The following is a 19633-nucleotide window of genomic DNA, read 5'->3' as shown; positions in this document are numbered from 1 at the left end:
TTTTTACATTTATTACAAAATTCTTGACAGCCTTAACTCAGAATGTCTTTGAGTAGGGCCCTTATTATCTGAAATAGTTGTATATATTTATTTGATAGTCTTCATTTCAACAGTATATACAGCACTGCAGGTCTTTGGTGCTATTTCCAGTTCTGTTTATTAATGATGTGCAATATAATGTAATGTGAGAAAAGATCAATATTTGCTTCCAAAGGTGGTTTAAATTATTTTCATTTATATCTTTGTTCAGATCAATAATGACACCATATAGACTATATATAGTCTTTTTGCATTGTCATTCACTCTCTTACGTTAAGTAACTAAATCAGTTGTAGGGTGGACTTTGACAAAGATTAATTGAAAAATATCCTGTATGCCAGCAAAAATATTTTTTACTATTAGATGCAGAAAGAAAATCAGATTTGTTTTGCCAGCACATTATTCCCTCTCTATATATCTGTTTTTCTTTCTTTTTTCTCCTTGCCCAAGACATGGACGATTTAAACGTTCAAATAGTGTAACAGCAGCTGTACAGGCTGACCTGGAACTGGAGGGCTTTCCAGGACACATAACAATGGAGGACAAGGGACTTCAGTTTGGTTCATCATTCCAGAGGCATTCAGAGCCTAGCACTCCTACCCAGTATGGTGCAGTAAGAACTGTACGGACACAGGGACTATTCAGTTACAGAGAAGATTACAGGACCCAGGTTGACACCTCAAATCTTCCACCGCCAGAACCCTGGCTGGAGCCAGCCATTGAGACAGTAGAAACTGGTCGGATGTCCCCATGTCGACGGGATGGGTCTTGGTTTATGAAGTTGCTACATACTGAAACGAAGAGGATGGAAGGATGGTGTAAAGAGATGGAGAGAGAAGCAGAAGAAAATGATCTTTCTGAAGAAAGTAAGAACACCTCAGTATCTTTCGTTATATACATTTGACAGAGAATATGAAACTGTGGTTTATATTTATTATTTTATATATTATATTAATCAATTTCTATACCACTTGGAAGTGTGTTAGACACTACAAGACAACCAGAGAGGTTTCTGCCCTGAGGCGCTTACAATTAAAGCCCCCAATCCTGCAGTTGACTGTGCGGGCAAACCGCTGTATCTGAGTGGAGCCCCACTGAAATCAATGAGTGTCCAGCTGAACAGTCAGTTGCAGGATCAGCCATAGTTTTTGACATCATGAGTGAGATTCTGTGCTCTGCTGTAAGAGAAGGAGGAGGAGCTAATATGGCAATAAGTCACCCTTGTGCCCGCCTGATTTCTGAATTGCTCCGGGGGTCATAGCAGGCTTTGGCATAATTTAGCCCTGAGGAGCGTCTATCTTGCGGTAACCTGTCCATGCCTATGTATGGCAGTAGCATTGCCCAGAATCTCTTCGTGAGAGGATCCTTGAGAGACAGCCTCCAACTGTCTTCTTCAGTTCCGCACCACAAACATTTTCTCCCAGCTGGATCGAGGCCTTTTAGAACCCTTTTACTCTTCTCCAGCCCTTTTCCTGGCGTAAAGGGGCGTGAGTGATGGTGGGGAAACAAACATTGGAGAGGAAATAGAGTAAGGAAAGACAATGGTTACAGCAACAGGATTCTGTAGTTATTTGGGCATGTGCCCTTTTAGATGGTTTGGTTACGTTTTGTTGTTGCATTTTTTATAGAGAATCATTATTATTTGCTCACTTCTTGTGGACACCATGAGAGAAGTGATGGAGTGAACTAAAAAGTGATGCAGGTTTCTTGGAGCAAGAGCCATGTTGGCATTAATGATGCTGATACATAAAACTGCTCCTACCACTCTGTTAGATGCCTCCCCACAACTCTCTCCATTGCCATGTATCTTTTAGCCTTTGTCGACAGGCTTTTTGGCCAGTTTTCAGTTCGCATAACAATGTTCCTATCTCAGCCAATTTGAGTTGTTTTTTTCAGTTCAGACTTCCCCAGGCACAGGATCAATTCATTTAGACTTTCGCTGCCCACATATTTTCTCTTCAAGCCCTGCCTGACTCTGAATTTCTTGTTTGACTGCTTCCTCTCTTCCAGTCAGATTCATGTTTTACCCTCACATCTCTGGACAGTCGCACAGTCCACTGTCCCATTCCTATTTCTTGCACTCCTCTTTTTCAGAGGAAAGACAGACTGTTCTGTTATTAATTCATTTAATTACCCTTAATTATTTTGCTGCACCATACTGTGCACAAGCCTTTGCTGAGTAACTGTATTATCATACTGCTGCAAGGCCAGTCTTTCCACCTCAACCCCCTCCTTTTCTCTTTTGTCATTCCTTTCATTGTGTCATGTCTGAGATTGGATTGTAAGCAATTCGGACGAGGAAGTTTGCCTTCATACCGTGAACTGCTTAGTACAATCTTAGGTGCTATTAAATAATAATAATAATTTTATAATATTGTGCTTTTGTTAGAGTGGCTTTTAAGACTCCCTAGACTTCTTCCATAATAGTGGATTTTTAATACTCCCTCCCATGTACCTTATTCATCAGATTTCTCAGTTCCCCCAAATCGAATGCCCTTGTATTATTGCAATCTGTAAATCACTTGCTTTGATGAAGTCAAGTAGCTCAAAGACACAGATTCCAAGGTTCTCTGTTATTCTCAGTCACTGTTCAGTCCTCAACTGGTAGATACAGCTGGGTTTGGTTGGGGTCATTACTTTCCGGAACATAAAACAGTCTTCTAAATACCTTAGGAAGCTTTGATTATATCATGTTGGATTAATATTAATATCTGGATCCTTAACATCCCCTTTGCTTATAGCATCCTACAGTTTAGATTACCATAAAGTACAGTGCTGTGCCGGTGGAACCATACTTTTCAGATAGTTGTGTTGGACGGATGTCAATGAGGGCATCATTTGGCTTGCTACATTTTTATTGCTGTTTAGACCTGGTGAGACAATTTTAACAAAAAAATAAATGTGGAAGGAATGAGAATTGAAATGTCATGATTTTATTTTTTTCCCATTTGCTGAACAACTCTATTACTGGTGGTGGTGCAAGAGAAGGAGAACACCCAGCCTCTTGTTGCTGAGATGGAGTCACTAAGATAAAATAAACATGGACTCCCTGTGATGCTGTTTTTACAGGATTATGTTTCAGAGAGCTGCACTTTGGCGGAGATTCTGCTGTTGCTGACACTGAAGTCAATTGAGTTATTACAGGTTTACGTGGTGTAATTGAGAGTAGATTTTGGCTCCAACTAATTGTAACATATGGCATTCATACTTCTGCTTTATATAGCCATATGTCTCAAATGTCCCTCATTTAATGGACATCCCTCCTTTTACTCCCAAATTTACATGCATTAATTACAAACAAATTTGTATTGATATGATTTACTTCAGGAAAAAAAAGAATCATGAAGCTCAAGTTATCAACAGAGTTATTTATATTAAAGGAATGAATCCCACAGCATTTTGAATATGCATGAATAATTTTATTCATTTTTGGGTCTTTTTCACACATTGCATCTCACATTTAGGCCTTGGCAGACTGAGCAGTATTCTATCTACCATACCCAAGGTTTAATGATAACCCAGCATGAAATTTATCTTGATGTATTTAAACATTTGGCAGTTCCATGAAGAAAATAATCAGAAGTGCCTGGGCCAGAGGCAGCCAAGTGTATTTTTCCATCTTCCACTTGAACATACTATACCCAAGAAACTTCACAGCAGAGTTTGCCCATTCAAAATGTCACTGTTAATGCTGAATCCCTTATTTGAGTGTCAGATCTATTAATTGTACCACAAGTGTAGATATAGATGTATATCCCATAGGCGAACCTCGCACTTTACACTATCATTTATATTTCACAGATAATCTTGAAAAAGAGGGCTTAAAATAGAGTTATGTTTTAAAAAGCAATTTCACTTTGTATGTTAGCACAATAGCCTTGGGATCTTAGAAAACTGTTTGATTGCCCTATTGATTTTTTTCTTTTACTGTAGCCTTTCTCCCATAATGTTGTTTTAAGATCTTCACTCATTGAGTCTTAGAGAAAGAAAGAATAATCACTGCACCAAAAATAACCTTTCATGTCTCGAAGCCCCTCACTTTATTTATTTTACTTATTTATTTGCTCAGTTAGTAAAGTTAGTAAATAGTGCATTTATTTCTGTAAACGTCATTTATTATTTATGTGGGTAGATATTGGCGTTTTTATATAGTTAGGAAATTCTGGCTGTTTCCAGGGTAAGTCATTTGACCATGTCCACTGGAAAAGTGCCCCCACGCTATTTTGCAAAGATATGTGTTTCTAAACAATAGCAACTAGAGTCTCAGTTTTGCATTCGGGAAACCATGTTTGACTTAGCATTGTGGAAGGGATGGTAATGAGAAGATCACTATGCATGTTCCAAAGCTCCACAACACAAGAAGAGCTAGAAGCCAAGTGGTGCTCAGAAGTGCTGCAGGGAAGTGGTTTCTAATGGGAGCTGGGAGACTTGCGAAGTAAGGCAGTAAGTAAGTAAGCTGTGCAGGGCACTGAGAGTTGTGGGAGCTAAGGACACCACACCACAACATAGAGAGCAGCAGGGGAGCCAGGAATACTGTGGTGCTCCTAAGTTCCACATTTGCCCTGTTTCTTCAGAAGCTTGCGCATTGTATGCTCTTGAGGGAATTCTGCACCCAAAAAATTTAAATTATGCGCACAATATTTTAAAGTTCTGCAAAATTCTGCATATGTTATGTGTCAAAATAACACAATATGATCGTGCCAGTTTCAGTTATTTTGGTAATTTATTTCAAAATACCTGTCAACAAGTATGTCTGTAACAATACAGATGATAAAAAAGATTCAAGAATTTTTTTTGACAAATAGATTCCGTACTAGGCATATTAATACAGAACTTTGAATAATACTTCATTTAAACTACAATGCAAAAAAGAGTTTCCTGCACCCCTCAGAAGCAGTGCAAAGGCTTGGGAGAGAAGGGGTAACAGAGGAGCTGAGGGAGAGGGAAGTAATTTCTGGAAAGGAGCCTGGGAGTGAACCAGGGGGGGTTGTTGGGTGTGGGAGAAGTATGGAACAGTTGTTTTTTTGGAGGGGAGGGATTGTTAGGGAGTTGGGGACCCTCCCCCATGCAGACCTTAGCCTCTCCCAATCAGTCAGGAACATTCACCTGTGTCCTCATGTGTCCCTGCACCCCTCCCCCATCCCCATGTGTCCCTGCACTCCCCACTCCCATTCAGCCCCCACCCCAGGTTGTGACACCCCACTAGCCCTTCTGAACCCCAGTCTGTGGACCTCCCCCCAACAACCCCATGTACCCTGCTCTCTCTATCTCCCTCACCCCATATGTGCCTCCTGACGTGGCCCCAGGGGCAGGGTGCTGTGAGGAATGCAGCCTCCTCTTCCTTCCTTCCTCCGTAGCTCACTGCTATGGCCAGTGAGCTGGCTGCCCTCTGTTCTGGTGTTAAAGATGCCCCTGGTGGGCAAAAGGTGTAACTGCAGTGTCTCTTTGTCAGAATGTATTTTCTGCAGAGAAAAAAAAATCTGTGGGTGGACATGAATTCTGCACACGCACAGAGGCTCAGAAAACCTCCAGGAGTAACACATCAAGGAATGTTACAGTGGAAAACCAAACCAACTGCCAAAGCCACCCAAACATTCAAATATATGGAAATTAACATATGAGGGAAAGTAGATAAACACTCAGATGCATTTACAGTTCATACAGTATCCTAAATAAATATGCCTAGTCCAAAACCATTTTCATTCTGCCTCAGTGTAGTCACCCAACCTAGTCTAGATACTGTACCCAATTCCCAAGTACGATGGTGAATTACACTGAGTGAATGCTTAAGACAGCCCAAAGGTCACTACACTCTGATTCCAGATGTTCAGGGCTTTGGGTGAAAATTACTTGTCAATGGCAATGCATTTCTCTGGCAAAATTCTCCAAATCACAAAGTACCTCAACAATTGGCTCCTTTGTTGCTGGTGTCAGAGGCCAAAGAATGGGTATGGCAACTATAATACCCTTTGGCCCCGAGGCAGTATCTCTAGGTTAGATGGGAGAGGCATATTAGCAGAGCACTATGGAGAAGATCTACATTGCCGCTACCTAAGCTGGATCTATTGAATTGCTAAATATACTGGGAGGAGTTCAGATTCTAGTGTTGTCAGTCTGGCAGCTTTCAAGACCCACTAAAGGCTTGTCTGCATATCAGTTTGCACCAAGTTAGTTAAAATGGTTAATTAAACTAGTGAAAATCCCTGAGTGGACAGACTTATATCAGCTTAGCTTGGTCCTGTAAAATTTCAGGACCAGCTAAATGGATATAAACCAACTTTAAATTAATTTAAGTGTCCACACACAAAGTTGTACTGGATTAACTGAATTGATTTAAAATCACACCTTTATATACATCAGGGCAACTTGTGTGTGTAGGCCTAAAATGCAAACTTTTAAAAAATATTCTGCTATTTGTGGAATTCTGCATGAAAAGAAAACAGTCTTGGAAAGATTTGGAATGAAATTTACTGTTCAGACTACCTTGATTCCTTTCGTAACCACTTCAATCCATACGGCAGTAGATTTCTCCAGGTGGAGGGTATATATTTGGATTTCTTGTGGTAGGTCCTGTTGCACTGCAACCCTGACTCTTGCACAGCCAGAAAGCAGCATCTCCTCCTCTCTTGCAGACTATCCCTCTTTTACAGTGTTGCATCTCCTCCTAGCTTCTCTGATTCCCCACCTTCTTGATATGTTCCTGACTCACCATCTCGACACATTCGCTTCACCCACCACCACCTGTTTTGCTCCCATGACCCTTCTTCCACCTCATGCCTACCTTTTCCTCACTACTTTTCCCCCATCCTGCTTGCGTGCCTCTGTTCTGATTCTCCAGCTTTCCCTCTTGCCTTCCCTCACCTGTTTCTGCTACTATTCCTTCTACTTTCCAGGTCTTGGTGGAGCCCCTTTTCTGTGGTTACCTGTTACTGTTTCTCCCTTCCCATGCCGCTGCTCCTTCCCAGTTTCTCCAGAATCCACACAAAGACATATATACCAGCAGCACCCATAGATTTGCACCACTCTGGATTTTCAGGGACAAGAGGGTTATCTGCAGCAAAATACTGGGACCCTAGACACACCTGTAGTCACACCCTACACACAATTGCAATGATATTTGTACGAAGTATGCCTTGTAAGGTATCATATGAAAGCTAGAAACCTGCTGATTATTAATACCATTATAAAATGCATGTGTTAACCTTATATGTGAAGTTAGAAATTTCCTCTGTATGATGTTACTAGAGCATGTTTAAGACAAGACAACCTAATCTAGGTAAAGGTGATAAACAGGTCTGTGCTAGACAAAAGAGTGTGGATTGATCTCTATTTACATATTAGCAGTAAACAAAGCCATTGCTAAACTAGCAGGGGTTATCCTGGTCCTGAACTCGAGAGACAGAGCATTAACATGGCTCCTGCACCTCAAACTGATACAGGTCTGTCGCCTCTTACACTGGGGTTACGATCCGCAGTCAGCGCATAAAGCGAAAATCGCATATAGTCAAAATGACCCTTGAAAATCCCTTAAATCACCCATAAAGTACAGTTTTGTGTATACAACCTGTACAGTACTATGTATTGTATACAGCAATGTACAGTACAGTATATAATGACTACATATGCAAAATATAATTTTACAGTATTTTTAATAACATAACAGAGAGACGGAAGAATGAAAGAATAAAAAATGAAAACAGTATAGTACTGTAAACCTGAACAGTCACCAGTTATCCTGGATATTCTTGCTAATCTTGTACTGTACACACTCCAATGATTAGTCTTCCTCTTCCCCTGACAACATTATCATTGAGTCGTCAGGGCTTGATGTCGATCCAGGAGACGATGGGCCAGGCTTGGGTGATGGAGAGCGAGTCGTAGACGAAGTGGTTGGCTCTGGTTCAGCTCGAGAAGTTGATTGTGTAGGCTCTGATGCTGCTGGTTGTTTTTTCTTTAAAAACATGGTGATTGGCAACTGTCGTTGTCTCTTGAGCTCCTCAAACATTTCTTGGTACGGTCTCAAATCATCCGTAATACTACGTGTGATTTTGAGGCTTCGTTCCATGGAAGGATCATATTCAGAAATTAAATCATTCAAGTGTTTCGCTGCTTGGAACACTTCAGAAAACTTATGAAGATTCCAAGTTGCTGGCTCTTCCTGTTCGTCATCATCTTCGTCTTCTGTAGACGATTTTATCAGTTCTTCTAACTCTTTGTTAGTCAATGTTTCTCTATGGCCCTCAATTAATTCCTCAATTTCTTCCTCGAGGTTGTCGATGAAGCCATCACCACCCACTTGCCTGGCCACCTGAACAATGAGTTTCACTTCTTTGTCAATGGTTGGGAAACCCTTAAAATCATTCACACAGTCTTCCCATAGATTTCGCCAACATGCATTGACTGTTTCAGGCTTGATTGCATCTATTGCCTGTTTAATATAAGTGATGCAATCAGCAATGTTGAAGGACTTCCAACACTCCATCACATTAACATTGGGATCAGCATCCATAGCGGTAAGGATCCGTGAGAATGTAAGCCTCGTGTACGTGGCCTTGAAACAGCTAATGATGCCTTGGTTGAGAGGTTGGAGGATGGAGGTAGTATTGGGGGGGGAGAAAGATGACTTCAACGTCGTTATGCGCAAACAGGAGTGCCACAGGGTGGCCAGGAGCATTGTCTATGATCAGCAACACTTTAAAATCAAGTCCTTTCTCTTCAAGGTACTGCTTGACCTCCAGAATGAAACACTTGTGGAACCAATCCAGAAATAATGCTGTCATCACCCAAGCCTTTTTATTTGATTGCCAGAACACAGGCAGGAGATTTTTGTTTTTGCCTTTTAGGGCACGGGGATTTGCAGCCCTGTAGAGCAAGCCCGGCTTTATTAAATGCCCAGCCACATTGCCACAAAGCAACACAGTCACACGGTCTTTAGCTGCTTTGAAGCCAGGGGCTTGTCTTTCTGATTTCGAAACGTAAGTGCGGGTGGGCATTTTTTTCCAGAAGAGCCCAGTCTCGTCAGCATTAAAAACTTGTTCTAGAAGATAGCCCCTTTCCTCTATGATTTTCTTTAATTGTTCGGGGTAGGCTTTTGCTGCCTCCTCATTGGCAGATGCAGCTTTGCCAGTAGTCTGCACGTTTTTGAGGTTGAAGCAGTTCCTAAAACTGTTAAGCCAACCTTGGCTGACTTTGAATTCCTTCTTATCAGAAGGCTGTCCCTCTTCGGCGGGAGGTTTGAACAGCGCATAAATGCTAAGAGCCTTTTCTCTCAACATGTTGCCATTGATAGGCACACGTTTACGGTTCATGTCTTCCAGCCATAAGTTTAATGCCTTTTCAGTCTTCACTAAAGTCTTGTCACGCACTTGGCTCGTCACCTTAGCAGTTACTGGAGCTCTTGATGCCACGGGTTGACGAATTTCTCTCTCTCGAATCTTGATGGCACGGATGCTAGATTCGTTGCAGCTGTATTTACGCGCCACGTTGGCGATGGACATACCGTCTCTCAGTAAGTCCAACACAGCCAGTTTTTCCTCCAGCGTTGGAACAGATCGCTGTTTCTTCGGTTGAGCACCAGATGAAGTAAGTGGCTTGCGTTTAGGGGCCATGTTATACGAAAAATACGTACTGTATCTTTAAACAGTACAGGTACAGTAGAATCTCACTCAGCGCAGCAAGATGCGCACAGTATGAGAGGCACAGGGGGACTGAGTACTGTAGTGGGAACAGCAGTACTGTAGTGGGAACAGCTGATTCGCTTCTCCCATCTCACACTCACTCTGGGGCATACGCACTATTTAAACTGGGTTGGGGTTTTTTTGCTAACCCTCCAGGGTTATTATAGGGGAGAACCTTATCACAGGCCTAAAGACATGCTGTTGCTGTCAAGTCCCCCCAAAAAAATATTTTAGTGGGAACAGCAGATTCGCATCTCACGCTGGTGGAATCGCCCGCACTCCCCCCTCCCCGCCCACCCGACCGCGTAAAGCTGAAATCGCACATGTTAAATGTGCATAAGATGCGACAGACCTGTACAGCAGACTGAGCCCCCAGGAGGCCGTCCTGACTTGCAACTTCATTGACACAGAGAGACTCCATCTTGATCCTTCACCTTAGGAGACAAAGAAACCAAGCGACTTGATATCTATGATGTGAACTGGCCAGTAAAAAGTTGGGTAAGAGACTGGGGGTAAAATAAACCTTCTTGAACAAGACTGTATCTTGCTAGGTTAAGGTTTAGACTTTCAGATGCGTGTTTTCACTTTTTATTTGCTTGTAACCATCTCTACTTTTATCTATTTTAGTTGGCATCACTTAAACTTGCTTTACATTTATTTTAAACCAGTTCTGTGCTCTGTGTTTGAAGGGAAGGGTGTATTTACCCCAGTTAAATTAATAAGCTGTGATGTACTGACTAGTTAACAGAGCAGCAATCTTAATATCGTCTGTGGATGCACAGTGGTAGGGGCTGTGCATTGCACAGAAACATCTCTGAGGCACTCAGGGGCTGAAGTTCATTGATCATTACCTGCTAGCAAGATCTGGGCCAGGCGAGCCTTGAGGAGTTTGATGGTGAAGGAGACAAATTAGGGTGACCGGGACAGTCTAACTGCCAGCAAAGCTCACTCTTACTGAGGCAGAGAGGTAACACGGTGGCTCACAATTCTGGCTATCCCCAGCAGCATGTTACAAATACTAACAGTAGCAAAGCAAGATTCTCATTAGAAATGAACAAGTTTACTTGCTTTCCCTTCTCACCGCAGCAGCCTTGGGCCACAGTGAAGTGACCATTCCCCCCAATGATGAAAATTGGATGCAGCCCTCTAGAGCTTTTAAAAGCTAACACTGCCCAGTGGAGGGAAAAAATGCTTTCTCAATGAAGGGATTAGCATAATACTTGATGCCTGGAAAGGAGGGGAGCAAGTTCAGTCTGTAACTGGGGCCGCCTTCTTCTTGAGTCCATGCTTTGGGTACACATTTCCTAAATGGAATGGTTCGGATTTCCCAAGCAATGCAGGAAATTTTGCAATATATATTAAAATTAATGAAAGAGGTGTGGCTAAATCCCCGATACTGCTCTGAAAATCTCAACTAGTTTATTTTAGTATGTCCATCAATTAATAATCATGAAAGCTTTCCAGGTGTCTTATTCCAAGTAAAAGTTATACTTTTATTTTAACTAAAAAGCTTACTTACATATTTTCCCTTTCCTGTTCAGGTATCCAGTCCATCAGCATCTGTTGGAATTTAAATAGAAAATTAAATGGCTAAAGAATATCTTTGTTTCCCCAAAACAGTATTTTAAAGCCAATAAAACACTGTGGAGGGAATCTAAAAATCCCTCTTAGCATATTAAGTGTTCTGCCTAAATTTCCCCCTCTTTGAATCCTTCTTCATTTAGCTGGAAAGTGGATCTACATATAGTCTCATTCTGTTCACAAAGATTCCATTGTGCAACTTTTGTGACGGTAGACATAATGTAAGATTAATTCCATGGAAATTTGTCATTTAGGAAACATCTCAATAGCTGTGGGATTACTCAAACTAAAATTAAGCGTGTCGTGCTTTTGAGCGTGTCCTGCAAGATTTCACTGCAGATTTGAGACAGCGGCTCTCCACTTTCATTTTTAAAAAGCAGCTAAAATGCCAATGGTTTGGTATGTAGTCAAGACTCTGTAGTGTACTTTATCAATTATGTAAGATTCATGGCATAGGCCTGATTCTGCCCTTGTTAAAGTCAATGGCAAAACTCCCACTGACTCAGTAGAGGAAGGTTTAGTTCTGATTTCCAAAGCATCCCACTGACATATGTCATATATTTTTAATCTTCCATTCTCATGGTTATACAATATATTGAACTAAAATAGACATATTTGACAGTTACAGTATTTGACATTTTTAACTGACACAACCTTTGCTGCAGTAAAATGCCATGCCAGACTAACAAACCTATATATCGTGCTAAAAAACATGTGTTGTGAATGAGATTTGCAGTTCAGTAAGAAGATTTAAGTTTAAAAAAAGTTTATGTAGTAAGTACTGAATATAATTAACTCACTAGCACAGAAAATTAGAAGTAGATTAAAATCAAAATGACAGCTTTCATATAGAATTATGATTTCATATATTGGTATATGTATTATATATAACTTAAATGTTAATGCCTGAGAATTCAAAAATGATAGTGTTTTAAGAGGTTCAGTAACAGATTTCTTATTGGTAGTTTCCTCATTATTGTCATATCAACTTCAACTGAACAGAACTATTTTAACCTACGAGGAGTAGCGCTTACTTTTGTGTAAATCTGTATAAACTTTATCTGCTCCCTTGTACACATGTGATATAGAACTGTACTAAACTATATGATTACATCATATATCCCAAATAATATGATCTATCAACACACAGGGTTTTTTTCTACAGTATTGTAACATGTTTGGTCCATGTGGAAAACTTTCTGTGGCATTATTTGTGCATCTTGTATACAAATAACTTTCACAATCTCTCTATAGGACCTGAACCTACTCCTGTTGAAGTAAGTGGTACAATTCCCATTCTCTTCAGATGGAGCAGGAGCAGGATCCTAAATAGTGGTATTCAATGGGAGAAGTTTAGTTAATTAATTAAAGAGTGTATTGTAATTCATACTCATGAGGGAACAGAGCTAAAGTTGTGTGACCATTTCCTGACTTTTGAGTGCTTAACTGTGCAACCTTGATTTTCTCTTAATAGGTTTTTCTTATATGGAATTGATATGTTGGTTAATTTTATCATCGTTCATTGATTAGCAAAATTCTTTCTACGCATTACAAACATCTCAACCTCTACACTCTCTAACATTCATCATCCCTTCATGGAGATAATCAATCTGCACTCATCAGAATAACTCCCCAATGCATGAAATTAATAACAAGGTTTTGGCTGTGTATTAATACTGTGCGAAAGATTATGAACTGAAGTATTTCAATACTTTAATTTAATTACAGTAAAGCTGAGAGGCATGAATAAGAGAGATTCTCACTTGTTATAACTTTCTAAATATGATTTACTTATTTAAATGTAAGTAAAGTTAAGAAAGACTGTAGTAACAAGTAGGCTCTTCATAATACATATTAGTTCATCAATCCCAGGGCTATAAGAAGTTTCTTTGTACCTAACCGTATCTGCAGTACATAGGACCTTATTCAGCAAATTATTTAAGCACATGTGTAACTTTATATATATGAGTGGTCCCCCTGAAGGCAATGAGACTATTTATATGCCTAAAGTCACACATGTTTTTAAGTATCTTGCTGAGTCAGGGTTGTGAGTAGTCCCATTGACTCTATGGAACTCCTTATGTGCCTAAAGTTATGCATATGTATGCGTTTTTACAGGATTGGGGTCTAAAACATTGGAATTTTCTCTCACCACTGCTTGTAACCAAGCACATGTATAACTAGGGTAGACAAAGTTGAATTAAAATTTAGCACCTAATACCATAAGCAGTCTCCAGTCAGACATCTCTCTCACAAATGTAGCTGGCATGTTACCCCCTGCTAAGAGCTAACTTTTGAAACGTGTTACAGTGTACTTCTGATATAGTATCTGCTTCAGTCCTTTGTTTCTAGCACTGCTGAAATATCATTCTAGACCTCTACAAGATTGGCACAAATCAGTATAGTAGGGTTTACTGAATTTGGTAGATACCAGAAAAATCCTCATCCCAAAAACCCCCTCCACCACCAATAAGTTAATCCTAGTGTATCCGATTTCCATTCCAGCTTACAAAGCTTTTTAAAAAAAATTATATTTTCTTTCACATAGAAGGAAATGTTATTTGTTCCGGGAAAAGTCTGGATGTTTCATGTGAAACTACAGGAAGTTTGGATTTTTCAAGAAAAGCTAGAACTTCAGTAAGAATTGGGAAACTTGTAGTGGAATATAGTGTTACCGGAGAAAATGTGAATACAGGCTGTAAATGTAAAGTACAGTTATGGTCAGAAAAGTTATTATGGACTGTGCTTGTGGCCCTGATTTAGCCAAGCACTTACACAGGTGCTTGAGTCCCTGCTGAGATAGTGTGACTGCAGGCATTCCCTGCCTTAGTTTCCCTTCTCTCAGGGCCCTTTAAGAACTCCACAGAGTCCAAACAGATGTAAGACAAAGTTCTCCTGCTGGGGTTCTACTTTATTAAACCTAAAATAAACCAGAATGAAAGTTTCTCCCCTTGGGTTCAGGGAGCTGCACGGCCTTCTTCTTTGGAGCCTGTGGTTCTCAGTTCTGGCCTCTCTGGCCTCTGGTCACTCTCTTTGCCCCAGGGCTTGTACAGCTCTCCTCCTTGGGGCCTGTGGTTCGCAGTTCTGGTTTCCCTGGCTCAGAGGTTGTACAGCCCTCCTCCTTTCGGCCCATGGCTTTTAATCCTTGGAGTTCCTCTCCTTTAGGAGAGTTTATCTCTCTCTGTGAGCCCCTCCCTGTTACTGAGCCCTGATAGCCTTTTAACAGGCATAGGTGTTCGTTATCCAATCAACTGCCTAGATGTGCTCCATACATTAGCTCATCAAGTGTAGGCTGGGCCTGCACTCCTCTTAAAGCAACCCCATGACATTCCTTCCTCCCCTGCAGAACTGACCTGTACACAAATGTAGGGTTGACACTAACACTTGGTGATATTCTCAAGCCATGGGGAACTTTCTGTTCAGCAGCACCCCGTAAGACTATTAAATCTTTGGCAATGTTCCTCCCCTTCTCAATAAAATATGATGTGACCACAATTTGGGTTCCACTATATTGGAAGTGCTTCATGCAGTGAATATATTCCTCCATTCTTGGAATGTAATAATTTACCACATGTTGTATTCCCCGAATGTCTAATTCCCCAGCTACTTGTGTTGTGGTTAACACAGAATTTTCACCACCGTTGAACTGACTTAAGGCAGCAGCTTGGTCTTTTGGGGAGGAGTTTCCCTGGACACAAACACAGGCACAGTCCTTAGAATTAAAAGCGTCTTTATCCAAGTCCAACTTCCTTTCAGGGCTTCCTAATGCTAAGGACTGGACCCTTTTTCCTACAGCTGTTAACAATCCATTCAGCAGCACCCATTTCTGCACTTCCCAGGCCCGCAGTCCCTTTTGAACAGTGTTCTGGGCTGTAGCTCTATCTGGGTCTTCCTTGTTCCTTGGGGTAGACCTCTTTTTGTAACTTGGCCTTGTAGCTTCATTGTGATCCCATGTTTTTAGACCCATGGCAGGGTAGTTCTTAGCTTCCGCAGGCTGATATACCTCCTTGCTCTGTCCATCTTCCTCTTATACTGGGCTCACCTCACATGATTCCAGTTCTTTATCTGTAGCCAAGTGGGACTTCACCCCCAGAGGATCCTTAAGGAGATTCTGTGCCTTAGTCAGCTCCTTCTGCAGCAGCAAACACTGCTATTTCCCAGTCTGTTTTTCAACTTTGTGGTGGGCCAGCTACTGCTCCCACTTTACCGGGAAAAAGCCTGTCTCTTCCAGCTCCCACCAGAACTGAGCCATCTGCAGCTGAAGTTCCAGGATTTCAGCAATAGGGGCCAAGTTTGTAATCTGCCGGAGGGTGCTCTCCCCTGGCTCCACCCAGGCCCTGCCCCCACTCCACCCCTTCCCCCAAGGTTCCACCTCCACCCTGCTTCTTCCCACCCTCACTCCATCCCATCCCTGCCTTTTCCCACCCCTCCCCCTGAGCATGTTGCGCCCTCGCTCCTCCCCCACCCCCCAGCACCTCCTGACGCCGCGAAACAGCTGATCCCCTGCAGGTGGTAGGTGCTGGGAGGGAGAGAAGGAGGGGGAGGCGCTGATTGGCAGGGCCTGCCGGCAGGCAGGACACACTAAGGGAATGGGGAGGCACTGGTAGGGAGGCTGCCGGTGGGTGCTCAGCACCCACCATTTGTTTCCCACGGGTGCTCCAGCCCCGGAACACCCACAGAGTCGGCCCCTATGATTTCAGATAGGTTCCTATCAGCAGTAGCAGCCTTCTCCTCCAGCTCACTCTTGTCCATTATTGCAGAGGTCTGCTGTGTAGCTGAGAAGGTTACTGCCATTATTGCAGCTTCTGTTGTGCATGAGATCTTAGTGTTTGTGCTGTGGGACACCCAATCCTTTGTCAAGAAGCTGACAGTTTCTCTTGGAAGGTTTTTCTGGAGGTCTGGCATGTCAGTCAACCCCCTTGTATCAACACAAGATGCCATTTCTGTGCTCACCAACTTATTGCATGATTCTTCATGGGCGTCAGTTCCTACACTCCTACACAACACAGCTGCTTCTGCCAGGGTGTATAGGGCGACTGCCTCATGGGCCACTTTCTGGTGCTCACGAGTCTGTCTCCAACTCCTTATCCAGCTTGGTAACCTGCTGTTCCAAGGTACACTTGACATTCTCTAACTCCAGCTTCTGTTTCAGGCCTTCCTCTATTGCTCTGCTTAAGCAGAGGGTCTCTCTCATTCCCATACTTCTATTTCAATATGTTTCCATTGTCTCTGTAGTAGTTTGCCTCTCCAAAGCAAGCAGATATTCCAATTCCTTCTGTCCTTCTTTTAGGCTGAAGACCTCTTTCTCAAGGTTTTGGCTTGGCTCCTTCACATACCTGCTCCTTTAATTGCTGCTTCTCATCCTCCATCTGTTCCACCCAGGGTACTGAGACTCAGGCCATGTCTACACATACAGCGTGGAAGCAGCGCAGCTGTATCGATACAGCTGCGCCACTGCACCGCATGTGGTGAAGACGCTCTATGCCAATGGGAGAGCTATTGGCATAAAACACCCACCCCCTCGAGCAGCAAAATCTATGTCGGCAGGAGAAGCTTTCCTGTCTACATAGCCCTGTGCACAGTATCATTTATGCTGGCATAATTTATCTTTCTCGGGGATGGGGGCAGTTTATTCACACCCCTGAGTGACATAAAATATGCCATCATAAGCTGAAGTGTAGACATAGCCTCAGTGTCTGGGACATCTCTTCCTGCACTAACCCCTGAGTCATCTGCAGTTAGACTCCTGGGCCTGCCAATTTATTGACTGGCTTAAATGACTTGCTGTCCAATGAGTTTGACTGTCCTGAGCAGCTTTTCAAGCTGACTTGCGGTTCTGTAATTTCCGTCGGCGTGTGCAAAGTGTTTCTTTTGCCATGTAGAGATATCTTAATCCATTAAAGGGATCAGCAACGCCGTGACAGTCCCATTGAAATCAACAGGATTTAAATACATATGCTTAAAGTTAAGCACATATGCTTAGGTGCTCTGTTGAATTGGGGCCTTTATGGATAGTTCTAAGTATGGGTCAACATGTACCTGCACCATTCCAGGAAGAGATCCCTGGGAGTCAATGAGGCCCAGGTTCCTCTGAGGTTCTTGTGGTAGGGTACTTCACATATATTTTACTTTTGTTAGCACTGCACAGCCAATACAGCTCTGATAATGTGAGCTGGGTTCTGTTCAGGGTCAGGGCAGCATCCACAGAATTGTTAGTGGAGTTCCGAGTGAAGGATGTTTATCATTTGTGCTTTCAGAGCTAGAGAGTGAAATCCTGGCTCCATTAAAATCAATGGCAAAACTCCAGTGGGGGTTGGATTTCACCAGGAGAGAACGCATTTTGATTGTGAGATTCCCAGACTAGGTGTACAAGGCAGGCATCATCTTTTTACCCATAAACTGGGCAAATTTGGTCTTAACATCATTCAAAGACAATTAACAGAGAAGTCCACAATGCCATTTTACAAACTCTGTTTTCAGTATAAAACAATGTTTTAAGGAAAACTAATACAATATTGTTCTTGATTCATAATTATTTTATATTAAGATATTAACACATGAGCTAGCACTTAATATTTTATAGAGACTATGCTTTAGAAAGATGTAGTACTTTAATTAGTTACTAGAATGTTAATGCATGGAATAAGCCCGGCCTAGTTAACAGAGCCTGCTGCCTACAATATGCTCTTAGGCCCTGATCCCAAGCCTGTTGGCATCAACAATAAATCATGTTCCACTGTGGAGACTATGGAGTAAAGATATTATTGGGTTGAGCTCCAGATTGTTAGTTGTGCCTGATGATGCTTGTAAGGTAAGGTTAGAAAAACTGATGGACTGTGGAGCTGAATAACAATTTAGAACAGTGCTTGTGACAATCCACTGGTCTCATTGACTTTCATGGGCTGCTGAAGTACTTAAAGTTAAGTGCATACTTAACTGCTTTGCTGGACAGAGACTAAAGCATTTGCTAAAATAACTTCAGGATGATGACACTTGTGACTGAGCTTTGTTTTTGTCATTTACTGTATAAATCAAGGTTTGCCTTAAAAATAAAATCTGAGTGCCAGCCTCAGCAAGTTATTTAATATTTTCTCAAATCTTTGATTTCCTAGGAAGTGGAGACAGTGTTAGGCTCTCCCTCTTTTCCTAAGTCAACCTTCCCTGCATTCTTTCCAATTATTAATGTATTGTTTATTATTGCCATGGGTCTAGGAAGGTTGGGTATAACGCTATACACAGCCTCAGAGTCTCCTGATAACTGCATCTTCCTCAAAAGTAGTTTGTCTACATAGTCCCTAAACCTTAACAAAATAGTTACTAATATTCTGAAATAATAGGAGTTCAGCTCAACACTTCTTGTATCTAATTACAGTTTTGCATTCACGTTACTTCAAAGACACCGGTTGGAAAAAACCTTTCTGCTTGTTCAGTTCTAGGTAAGATCCGAAGTGCTGTTGGAAGTGCTCAGCTCCTTATGTCTCAGAAGTTCCAGCAGTTTTATTGGCTTTGTCAACAGAACCTGGTAAGTCAATATTCCTACCCATCTCCCTCTAATCTCTCTAATATCCTGGGACTGGCAGCTACAACTACATTGCTTACATATTATTGGATAATTTAAGCAAGTTGATACCTACAGTGATCCATAAAAACTTGGTTTTAACATCCCAGTTCAGAGCCAAATTTAACTATCTGTTAATGCAACTGCATAAAGTTGTACAAGTCCTGAAGTTTCACTTTGGAGGGTTTCCATGGCCCATATTTGTCCTAGAACTCTCTTTTAATTCTTAAACTGAGTCTGGCCATAAAAATATAGCATCGAGCCTCTTATGTTTCCCACAGAGTAAACATGTAATTTCAGGCTAGACAACTTTTATTTCAGATTAAAGAAAATAAACAAATATAAACTCTCTGTGAGACAGAAAACCCAGTGACTTCATTTTGTAACATTCTGTATCTAAACTGAGAATGGCAGCGGCCTTAGTAATAGGGAAGAGAACACTTCCCTTGATTTAAAGTTGCAGTACAAAGAGAACAGAATGGCATGTGTTTCGGTTATATAACTACATATATACAAGTTTGATCCTGTAAAGTCAATGGGAAATCAATGCACAGAGTGCTTACAGCATTAGCCCCATATTTTGCCTAGCCAATTATATATAATAAGTCCTAGAGCTAGAGGAGCTACAGTGCATTATCTGGTAAAATGATTGTTTTGGAAGTCCACAAGAGTCTAATTCAGTTCTGAATGTTATTTTTATTAATATGCTATGACAGCTGCTATCAGTGATATGGAAACTGTTGGTATAAGATATTTATCTGTACAAGAAGATAATTCT

At 41.6% G+C, this 19633-nt stretch overlaps 1 protein-coding gene across 2 annotated transcripts in view; it reads left to right on the top strand.

The window, feature by feature from the left end:
- The window catches only part of DLGAP2 (DLG associated protein 2), a 506645-nt gene that overhangs the window by 479821 nt on the left and 7191 nt on the right, over positions 1-19633 (top strand). For both annotated transcript variants that reach the window (XM_026653071.1, XM_026653068.1), the window contains exons 11-12: positions 490-905; positions 18728-18819. In XM_026653071.1, coding sequence (XP_026508856.1) covers positions 490-905; positions 18728-18819 — 508 coding nt within the window. The remainder of the gene's footprint in view (positions 1-489; positions 906-18727; positions 18820-19633) is intronic.

Source organism: Terrapene carolina, unplaced genomic scaffold (assembly GCF_002925995.2).
Source record: "Terrapene carolina triunguis isolate 2854851 unplaced genomic scaffold, T_m_triunguis-2.0 Scaffold42, whole genome shotgun sequence".
Lineage (NCBI taxonomy): Eukaryota > Metazoa > Chordata > Testudines > Emydidae > Terrapene > Terrapene triunguis.
This window is presented reverse-complemented; position numbering and strand designations above follow the sequence as displayed.